Genomic DNA, 19,712 nt, shown 5'->3' with positions numbered 1-19,712 from the left:
CATATTGAACTTTATAAGAAATTGGATAATCAGCAAAAGGTGATTGCGTTTCCCGATGATCTTGAGCAGCGTGTGGAAAAAGTACTTGAGAAAAAGGTGTAGCTGCTGGCAATATTACGCGAGAGCTTCTACGAGAAGAAATTCGATCGCTATTAGATTCCGTGAGCCTAGAACGTACTCAATCACCCCAGCCGGTAGATTCTACATCTACCTCATTGCGTTCATATTATTCAGGGTGTGGGCGATTTCACAAGCTGCCTGAAGAGTTTGATTTTCCTAGTAGTGACCCACTTGGAGCGTGGCAGCTATGGCGGTTTGGCGATGCCCGGCGTGGCTATCCTCCACACAGAAGTATTGCATCTGACGACCTGGACACTCGAAAGAAAAGCAACTTTATCAGAATGGTCGATGTTGATGAGGCATATCATCAACGACATCGAAGCAAAACTGAACCCATCGAAGCCAAGTATTCGTGATGAATTGCACGCGATGACTCTGTTCAACATGGGCTTCGAGGTATTAAAATTAACGCCCAGCAAACGCAAGCGTAGAACAACCCAGATTAAGCTTACCACCGTACTGAGGCTGGTACGTGAAGCAGAGCCCACGCGGACACGAGCCTTGCCATTCAAGCCCCGAAAGCGATCTAAAGTTGCCCACGGCAGCACACCACCAAGTTCCCCGGTCCATGAACAGCCCCCAGTGGAGTCGCAGGCTACTCGCGAGCCTGGCGGCGTTCCCGGCGCGCGCGCGCCAGAAACGTGTACGTGAGGCATGCTCCAGCCCATACTAACGGCAATACTGTTGGAGGTATCTTCATTGCCGTCAGCGATCGTGTTGCAACCATCGTCTTCACAACAGACGACAAGTCCGATCTCTCATGTTGCAGAGTGTCCTCCAGGTCTGCGATTGACGTCACTTGCAGCGCCTACATTTCAAGCGCTTGCGGATCCTAGGAAAAGAAACAAGCAGCAACAGATACATAGATAACTATAACCCCTTGCCCGACTTTGGCCTCACACTCACCGATCAATTTTTATCCAATTAGAGAGAGGGCGCCCAGTCGACTGCTACCCAAACTTACGTTTTCCCGAGTCAACCCAATTCTGACCCCCCCCCCTATTACACGACATGTATTGTATTACCTACGATAGTCAAGGAACAAGAAGGAAAAAAACAGCGTGCAACCACTGGTTTTTCCAACACTGGGATGAATCACCCCAACCTACACATCCCGATAACGTGGCATCGTAGATGCGCTTTCATTGGTCGAGTCTTGGTTGTAGGATGAGCTGGCTAAATATAGAAGGGGCCAGTAGGCGCCTCTTCGAGGAGATCCTCACCTCCGCATAGTTGCCGTCACTTCAGCCCCCGCCATCCCGCATGACGCCGACGCCCCCGTCCTCGGCGCCGTCCTCGCTGCTGCGCCGCGCGTCGTCCCCCGTGCCCGCGCGCCCGGGCAGCGGCGGCGCGGCCGGCCTGCGCTCGCAGACGCTGCTGGCGCGCCTGTTCCGGCGCAAGGAGCAGCAGCGCTCGCCCGCCGCGCCGCGGCCGCTGAGCCGCTCGCTGTACGGCGAGGAGGAGGAGAGCAAGGCACACGTAGACTCGCCCATGCGCGCGCTGCTGCGCTCGCTCAGCCTGCAGCGCAAGAGCCGGCCGCGCACGCCGCCCGCCGACGCCGCGCTGGTGCTGCTGGAGGGCGTGCTCACGGAGCTGGCGGCGCAGCGCTACTGGCGCTCCAAGCCCTGCTACTTCGTGCTGGAGCAGGCGACAGCAGCCGGCGACGCGCTCGCGTTCACGCTCCGCCAGTTCCGCTTCCTGCCGGAGACCAGACGGCCCGGCCGCCTCGTGGCCGTCGTCACGCTGTCCGCGCGCGACGCGGTCACGGACCTGCGCACGCACCGACAGGTCAAGCACGCGCTGGAGCTGCAGCTGGCGACGGCGGCCCAGCGCGTGGAGGTCCCGGGCCCTCGGAACGAAGACGACAGAGAGGAGAGCACGTCCCAGCTGCTGCGCCTCGCGGCGGCGGACGAGAAGACGCTCGCCAAGTGGCTGCAGACGCTCAGCTCGTGCATCGCCAGGCTGGCGGTGCAGGACGAGGAGACGCAACTCCTGCGCGGAGACGCGGCCGCGTGGGACCCCGTCACGGAGCCGGCCAAGATCGTGCCCATGTTCGGAGACGAAGGCCGGCGGTCGAGTGTCCTGGTGACCAGGGACCGCGACCACAACTTGAGCGGCATCAGCTTCACCAATAGCGAGTGCAGCAACAATAACCACTATGAAGGAGACATCCCCGCCGAGGAGATCCGAGCCGCGAGAAAAGATGCCGGGGATGAAGAGGAGGAGACGAAACTGCCCGCTGATGAACGCTGCCATGACAGAGTTGTTCCAGCTATAGGGGATGAAGAGCTGCCGCCGCGCGGAGCTGTGGAGTATTGCTGCACGCCGGAGTATCGATCGAGTGGGTCGTCCAACTCACAGGGCCTGGACATGGACAATAACGCTGCTGACGAAAAGGGAAGAAACAACCAGGAGGACAACCAGGGAGAAGACGACTCCGAAGAGGATTCTCTGGCTGGTGACCTCGCCACACAGAGTTCGGTGGCTCCGTACAAAAGTGCAGTTTTGGCAGGCAGAGGTGTTTCTGCCTACCAAAGTGTGGGCCTGGAGGACGAGTACACGAAAGCGAGCTCAAGGTCGTCAGTAGCAAACGGACGCGGTCGTCTCCCTCGCGCTGCTTTTGGCGCCACCACTAGCAGCTCTGGTCTACTCCCGATGCTGCGTCCGCAGACACATTCGTTCAACGCAAACGGACAAGTTTTCACCCTGGATACTCGCTATCAGCTAGTCAAGCCTATTGGTAACGGAGCTTACGGGGCGGTTATCGCAGTGAAAGACGTAGTGAACGGTGGTGAGAACTTGGCCGTTAAGAAGATCACCAACATCTTCGAGGACCTGGTGGATGCAAAGAGGATTTTACGTGAGGTTCGGCTGCTAGGCCACTTCAGCCACAAGAACATAACGCGGCTGCTGGATCTGTCGCCCCCTCCTTCTCGCAAACAATTTGATGACATGTATATCATCACAGAACTCATGGAGACCGACCTGCACCAAGTTATTTACTCCATGCAACCTATGTCGGACGACCACGTCAAGTACTTTTTGTACCAAATGCTTTGCGCGCTGCACCACATTCATTCGGCCGGCGTGCTACACCGCGATATGAAGCCCAGCAATATTCTGTTGAACGCAAACTGTGACCTCAAGGTTTGCGACTTTGGCCTCGCTCGTGGAGGGGTTGGCGGACAAGAGGAACTACTACAGCCAGGCGAGCTAACCGAGTACGTGGTCACGCGGTGGTATCGCGCACCAGAGATCATGTTGAACTGCCTGCACTACACTACAGCCATCGATGTGTGGGCGGTGGGTTGCATATTTGCGGAAATGCTACTGCGTGAGCCGCTGTTCCCCGGAAACGACTATTTGCACCAGCTTAAGCTTATCATCAAGTTCCTGGGCACCCCAAAGCAAGAGGACATTGGGTTTGTGAAGAACACTAAGGCGCTGCGCTTCCTCACAAAGCTCGCGATTTCCAAGCCGAAGAAATGGCATGACGTGTTTGCTGGCAGCGGCACTGAGAATGCAGTGAGCTCGGAGGCTATCGATCTACTGAGCAAGATGCTGCTCTTCAACCCGGAGAAGCGTATTTCGGTGGACACCGCGCTTCGACACCCGTACCTGGCCACTTTCTTCGACGAAAATGACCTCGTGGTGTCGAGTTCGTTCGACTTTTCGTTCGATCTACCAGACGATCAGCTGTCCAAGGACGCGCTGATCAACTTGCTGTGCGAAGACATCGAGCAGTTCCACCCGCCAGTGCCGACCTCGATCGCACCGCTGCCATTGGGCGCCGCCGCTAGTCGGTTCTTCCGGATGGGAATGACTGCGTCGGCAAGTTAGTAGTAAAATAATTCAATAGTAACAAAGCATACTTCACCAGATGCATGGCTGCGTGTTCAGCCTAATTGCCCCGAAATCACTCGGTCTGACACGCGCATTGGTTATTGGTATTCGGACTGGACACTCGCGTGCCTCCACGGGCACTCGCGCTAACAACGCCTGTCCTGTGTGACACCGAGTTCGAAAGCGGCTTTCGCCGTCGTTGGCGGCAGATAGCATCGCGTTGTTGTGCGGTTTGCGCTGTTCGCTGGTGGCTCTATGGTCCGTTTTGCATGGTGACGACGGTTTCAATGAAACTTTCAGATGCATCAAGCTCGTTCCACGCGTGCGCGATGCCTGTGCGACCAAAGGCGGGAAGAAGGAGGCAGCGCGCTCTTTTCAAATTCGAGCTGTTACGAGCACGCCACCGCTGGATACCCGCTTTCATTTGGGGCCGGAGCTGCTCACCATGGCCACTTCTCGATTTGCTCTCAACCAGGCAAGCATACCGATTCCAAGACCATGAAGTTCTTCGCTCCGATTTTCGCTGCCGCCGCGATGTTCGCCGCTCAAGTGAGCGCCAACGGCGTCTGCTACGACCCGAATCACGCTTCCTCCGGCACTATGGACGTCGACAGCGTTGGCCAAGACATGGACGCCATCAAAAACCAAGGCTTCACCATAGTCCGCACATACATTTCCAAGTTCGGCAACGTGAACTTGGGTCAGGCCATCACAGCACACAACATGACAGCAGCGCTGGGCGTGCCGTACCCAGACTCCGACTGCGTGGACCAGATGGATGCTGCCCTTACGGCCGCCCTCAGTGGTGGCGTGCGCTACATCTTTGTCGGAAACGAAAATCTCGCAGGCGCGTACGCTGTTCCATACGACATGATCAACTTCATCAAGAAAATCAGATCGCTCGTACCAGTCACGGTGAAGGTTGGCACGGTGCAGCGCAACACCGAGGTCATCAACTACTCTGGCATCTCGGGTTGGTCGGATCTGGTGGATGCTTGCGATGTGCTGGGCGTCAACATCCACCCGTACTTCACCCCGGGGACTACTGCGGACAACGCCATCGACGTGCTCGACAATCAGTGGAAGGTCATGGAGGCAAACTTCGCCGACAAGCTGTTGCTGACGGAGACGGGATGGCCCTCGGACGGAGAGCTTTCGGGCAACACCGGCAGCTCGAAAGGCCAGGAGGCGTTCTTCGGCGACTACAAGTCGTGGAGCAAATCCAAAAGCGAGGCGTTTTACTTCCAAGCATTCGACACGCCATACAAGACCAACACGTACGAGAGGTCGTACGGCCTCCTCACATCGGACTCGGTGCCCAAGTTTGGCATTGCCGCCGCGTCCAACTCTGCAGGAACGGTGACGGCTCAGAACCAGAACCAGAACCAGAGTTAGTGACATATACTGTATGGATGTGTTGTTGCCAACCTTGCTGAGTTTCGACGTGCATCGAGTACTTGAATCGTTCTGATAGACCACCGACACTACAATACTTAGTAGCATTCACACAAATACATTACACGTTCAAAATTTCATGACATTTTCTTGTCAAAGAACTCAACGGCCCCGACCGAAGCCGCACGCCATAAGGAACTGCTTCATGTCATCACGAATAGCGTCGCCGGAACGTAGGTTGCACTGGATGCTCGTGTCCAAGGAGACGATGTGGTGATACCAGAACGACGGCAGATACAGCACTTCGCCGGCCGTGAGCGCCACCTCCGCTGCTGGGCAATTGCGTGCAGTCTCGGGCAGGGCACTCGTGTCTGACCAGTTGAACGTCGTGTGACGCGCAGACTGGCCCGTGGTCATAAGACCTAGGCACTTGCACGAACTCGGCGGCGAGATCACATAGCGCTTGGTTCCACGAATCATGGAGATGTGGTTGAACCCACCGTCAATGTGGCCCTCAGCAATGATACCTCGCATCCCAAGACGGCAGCGCATACCATGCTTCTTGGCGATAGAAATATCGCGAATATAAAGGTCGCCGAATCGCGTGTCGTGCCCCGTTTCCACCGCGCTCAGGAATCGGAGATCATCGTAGATGAACGCTGCTCGGTTCGAAAAGTCCTTCTTCTTCAGCATGAAGTAGTAGTACTCGTGCGGCTCCCCAAGCTCCTCAGGCAGCTTGACATCATTGACTGCCTTCACGAACTGCGGGTATGTCATCCAGCGCGACTCGTACGGGTCCTTCTGGCCTGCGACCTGATTGCTCTTCATATAGTACATGAAGTGGGTATCGTTGGTCACATGGACCTTGTAATACGCCGTGGCACTAAGCTTCTCGGTCAAGTACTCGTCCGTCCACAGCTCCGTCGCCGCAGTCAGCTCCGGCACGCCGTACGTCACAAACGGCACCTCCATCTCCCGGAACATCTGAGCCAGTCGAAACTCGTACTACAATACCCAAATACCAAAAGTCAATAACTCTTTCCCCATAACGCAACCACTTTTTGTCAATAACACTCACCGGGTCAGAAACGTTAAAGTGGCAAATACTATCGTAAAATGCACGAGGCAATTGCGTGTCCTCCGGTTTCCAATTGTCGAACAGCGCGGCCGACGGGAACAGTTGCGGGTATGCTTTGCAGCCTTCCTCTGCGTTCAGGTCGCACTCGTACCGCAGCGACGGCAGGTCGCACTGGAACTTGTTTGCGGTGCCGTCCGGGTACTGGAAGGGCAGGGACCGCTGCAGTTTCTGCCCCTTGATGATGACGGCACTGTCCCCGGCCCCCCAGCGCAGCGGGTTCTCGTCACCGCCGGCGTGGGACTGCGGCCGGAGGTTCGAGAGCTGCGACGACAACGTCGCCACCTCGAGCGGAGGCGAGACCCACGCCACCAGAGCCAGGACCGCCAGCCCGGACAGCAGCAGGACGGCAGCCGCAGATCCGCTGCATTTGCCCTGGCGCAGCTCCCAGGCGCCGCGGCGCAGGAACGCCGTGGCGCGCAGCTGGGCGGCAGTCCCCGACTTGGACATCAAGTGTGTTGCGTTGTGGGAAAAATGATAATGGCGCTGCAGCTGAGAATTTGACTTGGCGTTTGTATGGATAAATTTGTGTGGTGTACACCAAGTACAGATGAACTTCGACTTGGTTGACCACCAAAACAGCAAATGCAATCGATGAAGCCATCCATCAACGAATACCGGCGGTCAGGGTTGTTGTCATTAGGCGTGAGTGGTGGTCATCGCTGATTATGGAGACTAAATGACGACGATCCTGTGTACGGTATTGGGGAGAAGATGACGTTGATGATGATGTCGGTGGAGATCTCCCCCCCCCCGCCCCCTTCCAGTGGAGTGGGGGGCGGAGAGATCTCATCGCGTCGCGGCGGCTTGTGGGGCAACAGTCGATCTTCGCAGATGAGTCTGGCCCAACTTGTTGCATCGACACCGGTGTCTCCGTCATCTTGTGTAGGCAATCTGTGCCCGGCATTACGAAATCGGAGATTGCATCATTGCTGGAATGATGCAATCCCACGTGAACAACGTCCATTTAACAAGAGATCCCTGCCTATAAGCTTGCCACACGCATACGGCCAATTGACCGACCCCGAAAAACTGTGACGCGATGAGTCAGGAACTCACTTTGCAATTTGCCTTCAGCCCAGCAGGCAGCACCCCGAAGCAAACTACCCGTTCGTTCTCCAGCCATGAGACTCGAGGATCCCGAGTCTGGCCAGTCCACGGCTACTACGGAAGCCCAAGTCTTCTACGAGTCCGTCGCGGGCAAACTGGAAGAAGCGTTTGGCCGTTCGCAACCTCATCTTGAAATGCGCTTCTTGGATCTCTCGGTGTCGTGCAAGGCAGCTGCGGTGAAGTCGCAGCGAGGCGACCAAGGCTCTCCGGAGCTTCCATCGCTTTGGAACACACTCAAGCACGTAGCTGTGAACCTCGTCTCCTCGAGGAAGATGGAGCAACGTGTCATTCTCAATGGAGTGAGTGGTATGTTGCGCCCCGGAACGATGACATTGGTCCTTGGACAGCCGGGGTCGGGAAAGTCGACACTTCTGAAGGCCTTGAGCGGGCGACTTGGAGATCATGTGCGGTTAGCTGGTGACATCACGTACAACGGCGTGCCTCAGCATCTTGTCGCCAAGAAGCTACCACAGCTAGCGGCGTATGTTCCTCAAAACGATCTTCATTTCCCGCTTCTATCAGTGAAGGAAACGCTGTCGTTCGCGCATGCCTTCAGCGCTGATAATGGTAACGACGTTCAACGACACGCTACGGTGCTGCTGGGACAAGATGTGGGCCACTCGAGTCAACAGGCACTGAAGTCTGCTATCGACATGTTTGAGAACTACCCCGAGGTGATCAAGAGGCAGCTTGGTTTACAGAACTGCTGGGATACGATTGTTGGAGGTGGCATGGTGCGTGGCGTATCAGGTGGGGAGAAGAAGCGCGTGACGACAGGGGAAATGGTCCTCGGGATGCAGCGTGCTGTGTTCATGGACGAAGTCAGCACGGGGCTTGACAGCGCTGCAACTTTCGACATCGTTCACACGCAACGCTCCATCGCACGAAGCCTTGGCAAGACTATGGTGATTTCGCTGTTGCAGCCATCCCCGGACGTGTTTGCGCTCTTCGATGACATTATCCTTCTGAACGAGGGGGAGGTGATGTATTATGGACCTCGCGTGATGATTGTGGGGTATTTTCGTGAGCTGGGTCTCAGTTGTCCACCAAATAGAGACGTCGCGGATTTCTTACTTGACCTCGGAACTCCGCAGCAGTATCCCTATGAATCCCCGCCGGTTGCTGGGACAAGGGTTCCCCGCCTAGTGAACGAGTTCGCGGACATGTTTCGCTCGTCGACCACTCACCGGGGAAACCTTGCTCTATTGACGACTTCACTCAACGATGAGAGTTCGGGCACGTGGAGCAAATATGTCAACTCGATGCCACAGTTCCAGCGCTCTGTTTGGGCGAACATACATACACTCGCGAGTAGGCAGCTCAAGCTCACCCTGCGTGACGTGAATACGCTCCGCAGCCGAGTTGTTCTTGTCCTCGTGGCAGCGCTGGTTACAGGGACAGTTTTTATGGACGCAAAACCAACAAACGTGCCACTGGTGCTCGGAGTGCTTTTCATCTCGGGAATGTTTCCGCTCTTTGAGCAGACTTCACAACTCTCGATGTTTATTGAGATGAGGGATCTCTTCTACAAACAGCGATCGGCGAACTTTTTTCAGACGTCGGCGTACGTGCTCGCGAACGTCATCAGCCAAGTACCAGTGGCGTTGCCAGAGAGTTTCATTTTTGGGGCCTTCCTGTACTGGATTGGTGGTCTAGAGGCAAGCGCTGGGAGGTTCATTGTGTACGAGATCGTCGTCTTTCTCATCGTGATGGCTGCTGTTCTCATTTTCTTCTTCGTCGCTGCAATTTCCCCGAACATCTACGTTACAAATCCGCTTGCCCTGGGAATTCTTCAAGTCATACTGGTGTTCGCGGGGTTTATCGTAACTAGAGACCAGATTCCAGACTACCTCATTTGGCTTTATTGGCTCAACCCAATGGCCTGGGGTTTCCGCGCACTCGCCGTGAACCAGTACCGATCTCCAACGTTTGACGTGTGCACGTACGAGGACGTGGACTATTGCGCACAATTCGGTAAGACCATGGGCGAGTACTACTTGAGTGTGTACAGCATTCCGTCGCAGAAGGAGTGGGTGGTCCTCGGTATAGTTTATCTCATCGGGTTGATCCTCGTATTCACGGCACTCAGCTACCTCGCACTCGAATACAAGCGATATGAAGGAGATTTCAGAGTGATTCGATCTGCAGTGACGAGCGACGAAGACGCTGACCATTATCAGCTTGCAACAACTCCGAAGGAAAGCAGTCGATCTACACCTTCGGCTTCATCGGGGAGAGCTGTATCGATTGAAATTCCAGGATTTCCCAACGCGTTCGTGCCTGTAACAGTGGCGTTCAAGGATCTGTGGTATTCTGTGCCCAACCCAAGCAACCCGACGGAGTCCATCGACTTGCTGAAAGGAATCAGCGGGGTGGCACGTCCGGGGACCATCACAGCGCTCATGGGCTCGTCAGGTGCCGGCAAGACAACTCTCCTGGATGTTATCGCTGGTCGCAAGAACACCGGGTCTATCAGGGGTACGATCATGCTCAACGGCCACGAGGCAACGGAACTTGCTATCCGTCGGTGCACAGGATACTGTGAGCAGACGGATATTCATTCGGAGACGGCGACATTCCGCGAGGCACTCACTTTCAGTGCCTTTCTCCGTCAAGACAGTGACGTTCCTGCGAGGACCAAGCTCGACTCTGTGAACGAAATCGTGAATTTGCTGGGTCTTGAGAATGTGGCTGATCACATGGTACGCGGCAGTTCGCTGGAGCAATTAAAGAGACTAACAATCGGTGTGGAGCTAGCAGCCCAGCCGAGTGTTCTCTTTCTGGATGAACCGACGAGTGGCCTGGATGCGCGCTTCGCCAAGATGATCATGGACGGAATTCGTAAAGTCGCCAATTCTGGGCGTACAATTATCTGCACGATTCACCAACCATCGTACGAGGTCTTCTCCGTTTTCGACAATTTGCTATTGCTCAAGCGTGGCGGTGAGACTGTATACTATGGCGAGCTTGGGGAAGCCTGCCAGACGCTGGTTGACTATTTCGAGGGAATCCCAGGTGTGCAGCCGCTGCCCGAAAATTACAACCCTGCGACCTGGATGCTCGAATGTATCGGCGCCGGTGTCAACAACCGGGTATCCGAAGGAGATGACAAAGATTTCGTGCAGCGATTTAACAAGAGCACTCTCAAATCACACCTGGATGCGACTTTGGAGGAGGACGGCGTCGGGCGTTCGTCGCCTCACGCCCCAGTCTTGACCTTCCGCCGCAAGCGCGCGGCATCCACTGTCGTGCAACTGAAGTTCTTGCTCCATCGCTTTTTTTACATGTACTGGCGGTCTCCAGCACATAGTCTCACAATACTCGGTGTGGCGCTTGGAAGTTTGATCGTGTTGGGGCTTGTTGGCATGGGTTTGTCGACGACCTCGTTCCAGGGAGTAGCCTCGGGTCTCGGTATCATCTTCGTCGCGTTCCAGTTCCAGGGGTTCGTGTCCTTTAACAGCTCAATCCCGTTCGCTTTCAACGATCGCGCAGCTTTCTACCGCGAGAGGTCTGCGCAGACGTACAGCTCGTTGTCGTATTTTACTGCTGGAACGTTCGTGGAGATCCCGTACGTCTTCACGAAGGGGTTGATCATCTCGGCGCTCCTGTTTCTCTTCATGGGGTTTACCGGCTTCGGCAAGTTCCTTCTCTTCTGGCTCGCCCTGTCGCTCTCGATTCTAGTGGACGTTTACTCGGGCCACCTCCTCGCATTCCTGCTGCCGAACATCGTCATGGCGTCGCTCGCCGGGTCCGTCGTCTCCACGGTCTTCTTCCTCTTCGTCGGGTTCAATCCCCAAGGCAGCTCCATCTCCGCCGGCTACCAGTGGCTCTACACCATCACCCCGCAGCGCTACGCCATGTCAATCCTCGCCACGCTGACGTATGGCGAGTGCTCCACGAGTCCGCAGCTGGACGCAAGCACGGGCGACTACACCAACGTCGGCCCCGAGATCGGGTGCCAGCCCCTACAGGACGCGCCGCTCACAGTCGGCAACGCGACGGTCAAGGGGCTGCTCGAAGACGCTTACAACATGCAGCGCGACGACGTCGGGCGCAACTTCGGGGCGCTGCTGGTCTTCGCCGTGGTCTTCCGCGTGCTCGCACTCGCGGCGCTGCAGTTCCTCAACCACCAGAAGCGGTAGGCCGTAACGGACAACTTCAACAAGCGTCACTAAAGCACAAACGCGACGTCACTAAAATGAATCGAAAATCTATAGGTTCCTGTCACATCAAATTAACTGTCAGAGATAATTCATTGGCCGAAAAGCGCGAGACCCGACGTATCATTGGCAAAAAAGGACGGATGGTACGTGGTACCCATTCGAGAGCACTTCCAGCCATTTATCTCCACAGTTAGAGACCAAGTGCTGCACAGCCGATCGATCATGTCGTCGCTGCGCAACGTGGTGAAGCGGCGCGAGCACAAGGAGCGCGGGCAGCTGCGCGAGCGGCGCAAGCTGGGTCTGCTGGAGAAGCACAAGGACTATGTGAAGCGCGCGCGCGACTACAACCAGAAGCAGAAGCGGCTGCAGACGCTGCAGCTCAAGGCGGCGCTGCGCAACCCGGACGAGTTCTACCAGCGCATGGCGGACGCGCGCACCGAGGGCGGCGTGCACGTGTCCACGCACAACCACGCGAAGCAGCTGGGCTCGGAGGCGCTGCGTGCGCTCAAGACGCAGGACCTGGCCTACCTGCACATGAAGCGCGCCGTCGACCTGCGCAAGGCCGAGAAGCTCAACCGCGGGCTGCACTTCGTGGACGCGCCCAAGGGCAACCAGCACACAGTCTTCGTGGAGGACGAGGCGCAGCTGGAGGAATTCGACGCGGCCGCGCACTTCGACACGGCGCCCGAGCTCGTGGACCGCGCCTTCAACCGCCTGCGCACCAAGGACCTGCAGACGGCCGAGCTCCCCGACCTGGCCGCCAACCCCAAGCAGAGGCACAAGGCGCAGGTGGAGAAGGACGCCATGTACCGCGAGATGCGCGACCGCCTGGCGCGCGCCAACAAGATCGGCCGCATGAGCGCCAAGCTCGACCTGGAGCGCAAGGTGCAGGCCAAGGGCCGCAAGAGGAAGGTCAAGGCCGCCCAGGACGGCATGCCCGCCGTGTACCGCTGGAAGCAGCAGCGGCAGAAGTAGAGAGCAAGCGGGGTACACAGTAGAGCCTATTGATTTCATACATGCATTTATTGTTGTTAGGGGGTTATGCTGCGGAAGAGTGCGATTGCTGCTGCTGCTGCTGCTGCTGCTGGTGTCGGTGTCGTCGACGCGGAGCGTGGTGGTGGCCGTACGCCTTCCGGATTTGGAGCAGGAGCTGCAGGATGACGCCGCGGTCCCCGGCGTAGATGCCGGCGGCGCGACGGAGAAGGTGGAGCGGCATTGTCTGTGGGAAGACAGAGGGGTTGTTACGAGGTGCAGGATCGGGAACGGAGAATGCAGACGGCAAACCTTCTTCTGCTGGAGGATGGCCAGCGCTTTGGTGATGTTGTGCAGCGAGCTGGCTTTGCTGAGCGGCTGCTTGCCGGACGGCCGCGTGATGCCGGGGATGCTGCGCATGAACTCCACTTTCTCGACGATACAGCACAGCAGCACACCGGACTGGAATTCCCTCAGCGTCGCAGATGGATCCTGTACAGTCAAGAATAACGTGAGTATGAAAGGAATGGGCAGTGTGCTTTGCGTTCTTACCTGGAGCGCGGAGGCGTTCTTGAGGTTGATGTCCAAACGTTTCAGCCACGATAATATCTCCTCGACAGGTTCTCGCGGTAGCGTTGATGTCAAGTATGTTTGGGCTGTTGGGGACTTGGTTGGTGAAGGCTCAATCACATGTCCACTGCTGCTTGGGCCAGTCGTCTTTGTGGGGTCTGCAGTTGGTAACGGGGATATATCTTATCTTGCACAAACTCGTTAGTACGCTTAGTACTGGTGTACATGTGCTGAGTGCTCAAGTAGGCACGCACCCGATAATTCTGATAGCGCGATGCTTGGTGCTCGCAACTCTTGATCCAGTTTGCTTGGAACCACCGCCACAGTTCTAAAGTCGGTGCGAACAGGTAATATATCCATGTCCAAATCGTACTCGTGAGTCCTGGGCGTTTCCGGGTAAAATTGTTCGCTGTATACTGGGCTTGAAAAGGGTGCCTTTGGTACAGTAAACAGATCGTCGTCGTTGTCATCATACTGTGGATCATGTTTGCTCCACGCAAGACGGCGAGCAAAGCTTTCGTGAAGTTTAATCTGAATTGACGTTCCTTGATCAGCTTTCCCCGCGAGTTTTCCCTGTCCAGCCAAGGTCACAGCGGGGATGTCCAACAGCAACGGAGAAGGATGTACCAGACGTGATACCTTAGTTTCTAACTTCCTCTTCTCCTTAGGTCGCGGATGTTTCGTCGTGGATTCATTATCCGCGCTGGCAGCAGGTGAAGCAGTTTTATGACTCTCGCGAAATACTTGCCAGAGGTGCCACAAAATCCCGTAGTTGACTTGTCGATCACCAATGAGGACAGCTTGCTCTGCGGATGGAGACAAATAGCACCGGGGAATCTGCTCGCGTGGTAGCTCGCCAAGCTTTTCAACAGCCTTGGAAATATTTTCCCTATTTCAGATAGTGAACAGGTGGGGTCGATCAGCGAAAAGTGCCCTGCCCTAGATCACATAATTTGCCTACCGCATTTCTGTCAATGTTCGAGGAGTTTTGAAAAACGGAAACGACGTGCACTTTAGAACTTGAGTCAATAAAACACTACAAGCAACACGTCATTAGACACATGGATGTTCCAATTCAAAACAGTAAATGGGCAGTTAGCTACCAGAGCAGAGAACCATTGCGCATCGAATCCTGCAAGACACCACAACTTGCAGCCTACACTTTGTTAGCCGACTCAACAGATCAGTCTAAATAACAAAACAATCTTACTTTCTTCGGATCGAATCCGACAAGCGTTAGCCACTCGTTCACTACATGCATCTGCTCACTTGTGATATACGGCAGGTTTCGTTTCAACGGCGCACACTCGGCAAGTGAAGAATCTACCACTGCGGGTTTCCTTTCTTTGGCTTGAGCTATCTGCACGCGCGTAGGACTGGTACCAACAACTCCCTCGACATGTTGACTAGTCCCTCTAACGTTATTATCGATAGTTAAACTTTTGGCGACGTTCGATTTCACAGCATCGTAAGTACTCGAGACACCAGCGACGTGAGCTAGCCCTCGAACTCGTTGCGAGACCTTATTCAAAGCACCCCATAACGCTTTAGATGAGCATAACTTCCCCGGACACTGCAAGCTTTCAAAGGAGGCAACGATTTTAGTCGGTACCCCAAAGACTTCAAAAATGGCTCCAGCTAATGCCAAGTTGTGCCGCCTGTCAATAGGCGTTCGAGGGTCGGCTATGGCTTCAAGACCATCGAAATGTAGTATCTTAGCCTCTTGACCGCTCTGTTTTAATAGCTCGCCGTATTGTTGAAGGATAGCGAAAGCAATACGGCACAGCAGAACGCCATTCGCAAATACTTGTCGAACTCGTCTAGGCGAAGTCAACTTCCAGTTCTGTGCCCGCTTCACGAAAATTTGCATCAGAGGCATCTCAATTTGCAACGTTTGCTGCGCCCACGTGCAAAACTTCATCGCAAGAGCGTCCTCGCCCTGATTATCAGCATGTGAGTTCGCTCCAGGCAGTAGCGGTTTTGGTGTCGGATCCAACATCCCAAACACTCGAAGCCCTTTGTCGTCGTGAAAGATGTCGGACTGATTAGAGATCTTCTCCTTCTCGGTGGTGATTTTTGCACAGGACCCTGGGTTGGAAAGATGGTGAGTACGAGATTTCCTCTTCACAGCAGCCGGGGTTTTGGTAGATAGCCTTGGAACTTTTGACTTAGCTGGCAGTGATCGTTCGCTTTGGGCAGTTTTGGCTGTGTTTGGGCGGGTGCGAGGCCGAGCTCGAGACGAGGGAACGCGCTTGGCCTCTTGTTTCGATTCAACAGTCTCGTCAATTATTCTAGGAGGCGATCGAGGCTGCTCCAGTGAGTACTTAATCATCTCTTCCTGGACACGGCGACGTTGGAGTGCATCTCTGTCATTTTTTCTCGAATCCTGTATCCGCTGAATGCTGAGTCTCTTCAACACGGTGAGCACTGCGCAAATGGCGTCACTTTGCCCCTCCACCACCTGCTTCACACAGTCAGCGTGGTTGACCACGTACATCGCGCCTTCATCCTGGCTTCGACACTCACTTGCAGCAAATTGGACAACTCGACGGAGACGCTCTACAATCGCATCGTTGGCAAACGAATCGTCCTCAACTGATACCTCCGAAGCTGTTTCTGCTTCATTCTTTCGAACGTCAACATCATACACGAAACCAAGTTGGTCGTCAGTAGGAACCCAACGCGTACGAAAACTACCAGCTCCGCACCTGCAGCCACTGCACAACCTCCGACAACACGTCTCCAAAGCGCAAATCACGCAGCTCCTCGACCAGCAAGCACTTGGTGAGCGGAAGCGAGTTGACCCAGTGGAGCAACTTCCGCTCGCGTACACCATCGGTGCACTGCTCCTCTTCGGTGACTACCGAAAACTCCGTCTTCGATGATATCGGAGATCCACAGTCTCCACAGCACGAGGCCTCCATACTCGCCGTCGGTCTTCAAGAGTCGTTTACCGAAAACTGCCACCGATTGCTGCGAATAAACAAACACATACGAGTCCAGCTTGGCATGACAAGGAGCGTTGCGTTAACTACACTAGTTGTCGTGACCGGGAAGCAAGCCCACAGGCACATCTGAAAGCCGCTCCTAGGAGATGCACCGCTGCAGCCTCCTGCTGAACGCGTGATGGCGCCTGCTACTTTTTATCACTTTTGAAGCTGCGCTCTGTTGTTGAGTCCGCGCCAAGGAGCGGCGGTGACCGAGTGAGCGGGGCCGTGTCCGAAGCAGTTTCCAGCGTGCATACGCCGGACGCCGAGCACGAGCTTTGCTGTTTGAAAAGTTTGCTCGCTGACGTGTTCACATCATAGACAGAACAGGGTGAAACCGAGCCACGCTTTTTGGTCGAAGCCGTCGGCGCTTTATCCGCGTTGGTGACACAAAGTCGCGGTTCTCCTGCAGTGCCGTGACCCGCAGGCGAGAGAAGAGATCGCTTGAATCTTCTCTTGCCTTGGGCCGTCGTCACGCGCTGACGGAGAACAGCATGGAGCGTGGGGCTCTCGTCAGCCACGACACACTTGCGTCGAGAGCCCTGGGCAGATCTTCTCCTTGAGAACGTGATGGTGGGGCGCTTTGATGCCACGATGCATGCCGAGCTCAACGGCTCCACTAGTAGTGGAGCCCCATGCATCGTACAGGTGGTGGTGGCACTACCACCTGTACGACGGGAAGCAGGGCGGGATAAGTCATCGCTGGGCGGCCAGGTGGAAGTGGATACGTTTGCTTATGGCCAACTCGGTTGGTGTTCACGATGCAGCGCCACTGTCACACCAGGTACTGCCTGCCATGCAGCACCTGCAGTCGACCAGCGCGATCTACTGGCTCAGTAGTACTGAGTAGACGAGTCACAACGCATGATCATCGTGTTGCTACAGTGGGCTACATGTACACTGTACTTCGAACGTTGAAGCCGGCAGCACTACAACTCTGAAAATCACTCCAAACAGTGGATTTGGACAGATTTTGGAGCAGCAGCCAATCATGGTCTTCGAAAACGTAAATATTGTTGTTATAACCTTACGGCTTTTGTAACTTACAAGTGCTGTTGCATTCGCAGCACATCCGCTGAGATCTTAAGGAGAAGCAAGGACACCAGCTGATGGAGCGCTCGCCGCCGGCTGGCCCACCATTGCACGCGTCACCAACGTTGCCGCGCAGTCCATGCAGCGCGGTGACAGATGGGGGGCTCACCTTGAACCAAGAGATGTGGCGCCCAGAGCTGTCGAAAGCTCGCGCGAGCATACGCGATGAACTGCCGCCTCACTCTCAACTCGGCGAGGCAGGGCAGAGGTCTTGGCTCCTCAGGCGGAAGACGTCACCGACCACCACCACAAAGAGACGTCGGACAGAGTGCCACGATGCCTCGGCACGACGCCAACTCGTTCTCGGACTCTCAGTCCTCCGGCCGGTGCGTGGTTTTAAGCTATTTGTTGCGCTCGATTCGCTCCCTGACCTTCACTTCTTGCCGCTTTGCAGGGACTCCGGCGACGTCATGCACGACAACGGCGGCCAGTTCCCACTGCCCGACGGCTACTTCCCCGAGCTCCGCCTGACAGCGACTGAGATCAAGAACTACGAGGCGCAAATGCAGGAGATCGTCAAGAACGCATTGGCAGAGTATGAGCTTCACGAGGCCAAGGGCGTGTACCCGGTCTACCGAGCCTCATGGAGTGTCGTCGGCAAGGTGGAAGGGCTCACCACCATCAAGAAGGAGACCCCCGACAACCCCACCACCAGCCAGGCCCGCATTTTCGGCCGCATCAACGGCGACTACCGCCACTTCATCGACTTCTTCTACGCCGAGACATCGGCCGAGCTCTTTGCCTGGAATCAATTTATGTTCGGCTACGCCACGGACGCAGCGGTGCTCAAGAACATCCACACGGTGGCGTCCAAGAAGAAGTGCCTGTACATGGGCATCAAGTGGACGTGTTTGAACCCGTCGTCGCTGGTCAAGAAGCGCGACAACTGCTACATGGAGTACCTTGTCTACACGAAGGATCTGCGCGGGCGAGACGTAGGGGTCCGTGTCACGCTGCCGCTCGACATCCCGGAGTGCCCCGAGCTGCCCAAGAAGCTCAAGACGAAGCGCATCCGACTCAACACCGTCTGGATTTCGCGACCGGCGGACCGCGAGCCCAACGTGACCGAGTTCTTCATGCTGTCCCAGAACAACTTCAACGGGCTGGCGGTCACCGCCAACTACTACAAACGCATGATGAACATCCTCATGAACATGGCTGTTTTCGTGGATTCGCGCCGCATTCTCATGCAGGGCGTGGTCGCCAAGAAGAGTTGGGCCAAGTCGGGCTCGCGCAAGAGCTGCAGTGTCTGCTCCCGCAAGTTCGGACCCACACGTAGGCGCCACCACTGCCGCCTGTGCGGAGACCTTATCTGCCGGCGGTGCGCTATCGTGCGGGATGCCCCTAAGGAGGACGATGGAGACGGCGCAGGCTCAAACCGGACGTTCGAGATCGTCAAAACGAAGTTCTGCGTCCTGTGCGTTACGAAGATGCGAGCGTCGCGCAGCAACGTGCTCGTTCCGGTTCCGGCGCCGAGCGGCAAACTTTCGGTCGTCGACTGCGTGGACGTGGACCTCGACGAGTTCCGTCAATCGACCATCTCGGAGACCGAATCTGAGGGAGGACACATTTCCTTCTTCTCCGACAGGGGAGGCAGCGAGGGGCGGTCACTGCAGCTCTCGCCGCAGTCCACTTCAACGTCGTCGATGTCCTCCAGTCTGGGTAAGGTGTCGTTCGTGTCCAAGTTGGACGTGATTGATGACGAGGCGGTTACAATTCTGGCGGTCCCGAGAATGACCACGAACGAGCTCATTGAGGAGGAAGTCGCGGAGGTTATCGACACTACAGACATGGTTCCGGTGTCGCTGCTCGGGTCTTCGGCCAAGTACAATGCTACACATGCTAGCTCCCCCAGCAAGGACGCGGACTACGGCAAGACGAGCTCGGGCAGCGGCACCGGGTGGTCTCCGCTAGGCTCGAAGACCTCACCTCGGTCCCTCGACCAGTGTCTCGCCGAGCAGGAGGAGTTGCTGCGACGCATGATGCTTTCGGCCAGCGGCGGCATGCAACACCAGAACAGCTCGAACCCAGGAAGCGGGAGCTTGGGTAGCAGCGGGTGCAATCCCGGCGGCGTGCAATCGACGAGGTCTCGCCCCGAAGTTACGCTTTACGAGGGCTAGATACAGTAGTCCTGTCTGCGAGGCATTACAATATTACCCTAAGTATGAAAATCGTTTGCTAACCGTGATGCTGGTCCCACTCCCACTTCACACATCGGCCCTGGTGCTCAAGGTCGGGGTCGAGATTGGAGCCATTACGACCACGTCGCGGTCTCGCAGACAGGATCATGGCGAGCACGAAGTTGAGTTCACCACCCTTCTATCC

The 19,712-nt window shown here is 55.9% G+C and overlaps 8 protein-coding genes across 9 annotated transcripts; 5 read left to right on the top strand and 3 right to left on the bottom strand.

Moving 5' to 3' along the window:
• Positions 1 to 1,383: 1,383 nt before the first annotated feature.
• On the top strand, positions 1,384 to 3,960 carry IUM83_08236 (CMGC/MAPK protein kinase; the record flags this gene model as incomplete). Its single annotated transcript, XM_067932598.1, has 1 exon — positions 1,384 to 3,960. One exon carries the CDS (start codon positions 1,384 to 1,386, stop codon positions 3,958 to 3,960), a length of 2,577 nt encoding a protein of 858 aa, XP_067790121.1.
• Positions 3,961 to 4,947: 987 nt separating this feature from the next.
• On the top strand, positions 4,948 to 5,358 carry IUM83_08235 (Glycoside hydrolase family 17-like protein; the record flags this gene model as incomplete). Its single annotated transcript, XM_067932597.1, has 1 exon — positions 4,948 to 5,358. One exon carries the CDS (start codon positions 4,948 to 4,950, stop codon positions 5,356 to 5,358), a length of 411 nt encoding a protein of 136 aa, XP_067790119.1.
• Positions 5,359 to 5,520: 162 nt separating this feature from the next.
• On the bottom strand, positions 5,521 to 6,943 carry IUM83_08234 (Hypoxia-inducible factor 1-alpha inhibitor; the record flags this gene model as incomplete). The annotated part of the gene is made up of 2 exons (XM_067932596.1): positions 5,521 to 6,363; positions 6,437 to 6,943. The coding sequence occupies 2 exons, from the start codon at positions 6,941 to 6,943 to the stop codon at positions 5,521 to 5,523; spliced, it is 1,350 nt and encodes a 449-aa protein (XP_067789935.1).
• A 674-nt stretch (positions 6,944 to 7,617) lies between these two features.
• Positions 7,618 to 11,745, top strand: IUM83_08233 (ABC transporter G family member 31; the record flags this gene model as incomplete). 2 transcript variants are annotated; one of them, XM_067932594.1, is made up of 2 exons in its annotated part: positions 7,618 to 8,583; positions 9,139 to 11,745. In XM_067932594.1, 2 exons carry the CDS (start codon positions 7,618 to 7,620, stop codon positions 11,743 to 11,745), a joined length of 3,573 nt encoding a protein of 1,190 aa, XP_067790125.1. The 2 variants fall into 2 exon arrangements, with proteins under 2 accessions (XP_067790125.1, XP_067790124.1); XM_067932595.1 differs by having other exon boundaries at positions 7,618 to 8,618; positions 8,961 to 11,745.
• Positions 11,746 to 11,988: 243 nt separating this feature from the next.
• On the top strand, positions 11,989 to 12,741 carry IUM83_08232 (putative U3 small nucleolar RNA-associated protein; the record flags this gene model as incomplete). The annotated part of the gene is made up of 1 exon (XM_067932593.1): positions 11,989 to 12,741. One exon carries the CDS (start codon positions 11,989 to 11,991, stop codon positions 12,739 to 12,741), a length of 753 nt encoding a protein of 250 aa, XP_067789936.1.
• A 64-nt stretch (positions 12,742 to 12,805) lies between these two features.
• IUM83_08231 (uncharacterized protein) lies at positions 12,806 to 14,569 on the bottom strand (the record flags this gene model as incomplete). Its single annotated transcript, XM_067932592.1, has 8 exons — positions 12,806 to 12,985; positions 13,051 to 13,230; positions 13,291 to 13,490; positions 13,563 to 13,636; positions 14,138 to 14,197; positions 14,270 to 14,344; positions 14,412 to 14,464; positions 14,519 to 14,569. The coding sequence occupies 8 exons, from the start codon at positions 14,567 to 14,569 to the stop codon at positions 12,806 to 12,808; spliced, it is 873 nt and encodes a 290-aa protein (XP_067790122.1).
• Positions 14,570 to 14,805: 236 nt separating this feature from the next.
• Positions 14,806 to 16,232, bottom strand: IUM83_08230 (uncharacterized protein; the record flags this gene model as incomplete). Its single annotated transcript, XM_067932591.1, has 3 exons — positions 14,806 to 14,830; positions 15,804 to 15,934; positions 16,017 to 16,232. The coding sequence occupies 3 exons, from the start codon at positions 16,230 to 16,232 to the stop codon at positions 14,806 to 14,808; spliced, it is 372 nt and encodes a 123-aa protein (XP_067790123.1).
• Positions 16,233 to 17,663: 1,431 nt separating this feature from the next.
• Positions 17,664 to 19,507, top strand: IUM83_08229 (1-phosphatidylinositol 3-phosphate 5-kinase FAB1; the record flags this gene model as incomplete). The annotated part of the gene is made up of 2 exons (XM_067932590.1): positions 17,664 to 17,713; positions 17,782 to 19,507. 2 exons carry the CDS (start codon positions 17,664 to 17,666, stop codon positions 19,505 to 19,507), a joined length of 1,776 nt encoding a protein of 591 aa, XP_067789981.1.
• Between the last annotated feature and the right edge of the window lie 205 nt (positions 19,508 to 19,712).

This window comes from Phytophthora cinnamomi (genome assembly GCF_018691715.1).
Source record: "Phytophthora cinnamomi strain GKB4 chromosome Unknown Contig49, whole genome shotgun sequence".
In the NCBI taxonomy this organism is placed as follows: Eukaryota; Oomycota; class Peronosporomycetes; order Peronosporales; family Peronosporaceae; genus Phytophthora; species Phytophthora cinnamomi.
Note: the sequence above shows the minus strand (reverse complement) of the source record. Positions and strands in the feature narration are given on the sequence as shown.